The 3,704-nt window shown below is 56.4% G+C and overlaps 1 protein-coding gene across 2 annotated transcripts; it reads left to right on the top strand.

The window, feature by feature from the left end:
- Window positions 1-107: 107 nt before the first annotated feature.
- On the top strand, window positions 108-3,691 carry c10h14orf119 (chromosome 10 C14orf119 homolog). 2 transcript variants are annotated; one of them, XM_072269996.1, is made up of 2 exons: window positions 108-424; window positions 2,865-3,691. In XM_072269996.1, exon 2 carries the CDS (start codon window positions 2,866-2,868, stop codon window positions 3,292-3,294), a length of 429 nt encoding a protein of 142 aa, XP_072126097.1. In that variant the 5' UTR covers window positions 108-424; window position 2,865; the 3' UTR covers window positions 3,295-3,691. The 2 variants fall into 2 exon arrangements, with proteins under 2 accessions (XP_072126097.1, XP_072126096.1); XM_072269995.1 differs by having other exon boundaries at window positions 108-627.
- The last annotated feature ends 13 nt before the right edge of the window (window positions 3,692-3,704 follow it).

The raw sequence follows: 3,704 nt of genomic DNA, 5'->3' as shown, positions 1-3,704 counted from the left end.
GCTCTTTCCGGCGAGGCTTCGGCTCTCTCCAGTCGACGCCCCGCCCTCACGTGTCACTCTCCAGCCATTAAGATTTCGAGGCGACCTCCCATTGGTCAATCTGTGATTCTCTCTCTTCCCATTGGCCTGCGGCCCAAAGCTCTACGGTTTCCTATTAGCCGATTAGCGGCCGTTGCTCCAGTTTCCCATAGGCTCGCCAACCTGACGAGCTTACTTCCCATTGGTTGTGCGTGCAACTCTTCGCCAGCGTCCTTCTGGGTTGCTTGGCGTCCGATCGCCGCGGTTCAGCAATGGTCAATCCCAAAACCCGCCCATTAGAACTGTCTTCTAATCTGTAGCGGCTGTTTCCGAGGAAAAGCGGCATTAAACCATCAAACTACACGAAGCCACCGAATTTACTGAAGAAAATACACAAGTACAGCTGGTAATCACAACGATATACTTTAATCCTTTTTAATTAACCGCGGGGCCAACTTCGGCAACTTTCGTCCACGTTCGGGTCTTTCCGCCGTTCTGGTGTCTGACCGTTCGCCCAGTAGCCAAACGTTACCGTCCGCCTTGCCCTCACTGGGCGGGGCCAGCGGCCGGAAGTGGGGTCGCCGCGGCTGTTTAAAGGGGCAACAGCAGGTGAGTTCCCGAGTCTGGGGCATTGTGCATTAAACAAAACGTTGAAAATGATAGGGAAACACCAGACAGGATTGTGTGAGGAATGTCAGGAAGAGGAGTCAGTAGAACATGTAGTTCTGAGTTGCAGGAAGTATGGGATACAGAGAGAGATGATGAGAAATAAGGGAGTTGGGGGTGCAGGAATTCACATTAAAAGGGTTGCTGGGCATGGGTGCGAGAGCACAAGTCCGGGTATTTTTAGCGTTTTTAAGGGGTACAGGGGTTTTTTATAGAATATGACGAATAGGATACTAGGATGGTCAAAGATGGGAGGGTGAAGTGTAGGTTTGTATATATATATATATATATATATATATATATATAAAATTGGGTGAAGGGATTTAGAATGTATGTCTAGTGCACATTCCGGAGCAGAGGGTGGCGGTAATGCACCATTAAGCTGGATGCCAACCGCCGTAAAAGAAGATACAGACAGACAGAGAGTTCCCGAGTCTGATCAACACCTTCGGGGCAGCACAGTGTGTTTCTCTGGGGAAAGTTCTTGGAAACTGCGGGGGCATTTCGCTCCCTCTGGACTACTACAGGGTCTAGAGGGGCAATTCGGCTGCTCTGGTCTGGAGTTTAGAAGAATGAGGGGGTATCTCACCTGTCGCTTATTGGAAAGCCTAAGGTAGAGGTGAAGATTATGTTTTCAACAGTGGGAGAGTCTAGGATCTGGGAGTGTAACCTCAGAGTTCAGTGACCTCCCTCCAGAACAGAAACGATGAGGATGTTCTTTAGCCAGAGGATAGTGAATCTGAGTCATTGGGAAACCTTGGGGAGGCTGACAAGTTCTTTATTGGTAAGGGTGTCAAGGGTTACAGGGAGCAGGCGGGAAATGCAGTCGATAGGAAATCAGCAGACTCGATGGGCTGGACGGCTTAAATCTGATTCTGTAGCAGTATAGGGGGAAATGGAATCATGCAGGCTTAGATTAGAAGAAGAGCGACTCATTTATTCGGAGATAGAGGACGGATTAAGACTCTTCAGCCCACCAGTTCCCACCTACTTCCTCCCCTTGCATTATTTCCCTCTACCACACAGTGGGGGGGGGTGGTAGGGCTTCATCGATAACCCCACGCAGTCACCATGGTGTGGGAGGAGATCTGAGAACTCAGGGAAAGCCATGTGGTCACAGGTAGAGCGGGCAAACTCCACACAGGCAGTGCCAGTGCCTGGGATTGGACCCAGAGTCTCCCTATCGGACCTGCTGGGCATTGGGGGAGCCACCATTGGGAGAACCCAGTAGGCGTGGCGTCCGAAGGACATGCCGTGCTGGTGTCGGGGCGGGGGAAGGGACACAGACACCAGCCTCTCCCCTCTCTTCAGCACCTGGGACAGAGATGGAGGGGTTGGGTGGGGAGCAGAGGAGAGGCTGATTGTGGGGGGGGGCAGATTGACACATGGAGACAGGAGGGGGGTGTGGGGGGGGGGTGATCTGATGCACACTGCATCTTTCCCCCCTCCCGCTCCCTTCTACACAGCTCTGGGATGAGGGTCGAACGCACGCTGGTTCCCCTCTCTCCTCACCCGCAGCAACCTGCAATGTGGAGGCAGAGGAGAGGGAGGTGGGCAGGGTAGGGGTTGGAACAGGATTGACACACTAATTCCTCTCCTCTCTCCTCTGGGTACGTGGCCAAGTGGTTAAGGCATTGGACTAGCGACCTGAAGGTCGTGAGTTCGAACCCCAGCTGAGGCAATGTGTTGTGCCTTTGAGCAAGGCAATTAATCACACATTGCTCTGCGACTACACCGGTGCCAAGCTGTGTCGGCCTTAATGCCCTTCCCTTGGACAACATCGTTGTTGTGGAGAGGGGAGACTTGCAGCATGGGCAGCTGCTGGTCTTCCATACAACCTTGCCCAGGCCTGCGCCCTGGAGAGTGAGGACTTTCCAGGCGCAGATCCGTGGTCTCGCAAGACTAACGGATGCCTTATTTATTTCTCCTCTGGATTGGAGATGGAGTACGAGAGCTCTCCTCTCTCCCCACAGTCACAACACCTCACCCCCACCCCCGGTATGGAGATGGGGGTGAGGACAGGGAGGGCTCTCACCTCTGGCCCCAGGCCCTAGGGTGGAGATGAAATGGGAGAAGGGTTGGGACAGGGCACTGACCTCTCTCCCCTCTGCCCCCAGGGTGGAGATGAAATGAGAGAAGGGTTGGGACAGGGCACTGACCTCTCTCCCCTCTGCCCCCAGGATGGAAGAGGAAGATGGGACGACTCCCCACGCACAGAGCACTCTCAGCATGGAATTGGAGGACAGGACCTCTCCCCTCTTCCCACAGCCCCCCCACGGGATGTATCCACAGAGCCCCTCCCAGCAGATAGCTTGCGTGGTTGGCTGGTTTGGCTTCTGGCCCCCGGCCCAGCGGGAGTGCTTCTTCCACCAGCTGCTGCAGGGGGCGGTGCCGGGCAAGGCGTGGGGCCTGCTGCCGTCCCTGGGGGCCCTGGGCGTCTCCAGTGAACCCCCCAGCCTCGCCCAGCTCCAGCTGGGCCAGTGGGCCCGCTGGTTCCAGGCCTGGGGCCCCGACGACAGGAACCGGTTGCTGGCCGCCCTGGAGGAGAGCGAGCCCGCCTTCGCGGACCGCTTCTACCGGGAACTGGCAGGGAGCGTGGGAGAGGCCTGATTGCCCCCTTTCCCCGGCCCGGCCTGCCCCTCCCCTGCCATCGCCGACCCTGAGTGAGATCTGAAGGCGTGGGCTCACAGGCCGCTTCGACAGAGAGCTGGCCGGGGTGGTGGGCAAGTCCTCCTCAGCCCTCCCCGCCCCGTCGTCGTGGACTGCTTCTATCGAGAGCTGGCGGGAGCATGGGAGAGGACATCGCTCTGTGGTGGGCTACTGCGACTGACAGGCCGAGAGCTGGCCAGGATGCGAACAGGCGTGGGGCAAGACATTCCAATCCTTCCCTTCCCCCAGTAACCAGGACTGCAGGGAAGGTCTGGAGATGGGGCAGCTCACCCACCCTTCCCTTTCCCCTCCCATTCGTCCATATGCCTGCACCCTGAATAAAACCGATCTGTGTTTCTGTGTGTGTGTGT

The sequence above is a fragment of the Mobula birostris genome, chromosome 10 (assembly GCF_030028105.1).
Source record: "Mobula birostris isolate sMobBir1 chromosome 10, sMobBir1.hap1, whole genome shotgun sequence".
NCBI lineage: Eukaryota > Metazoa > Chordata > Chondrichthyes > Myliobatiformes > Myliobatidae > Mobula > Mobula birostris.
The sequence above is the reverse complement of the archived record's forward strand: the minus strand, read 5'-3'. Positions and strand labels throughout refer to the sequence as shown.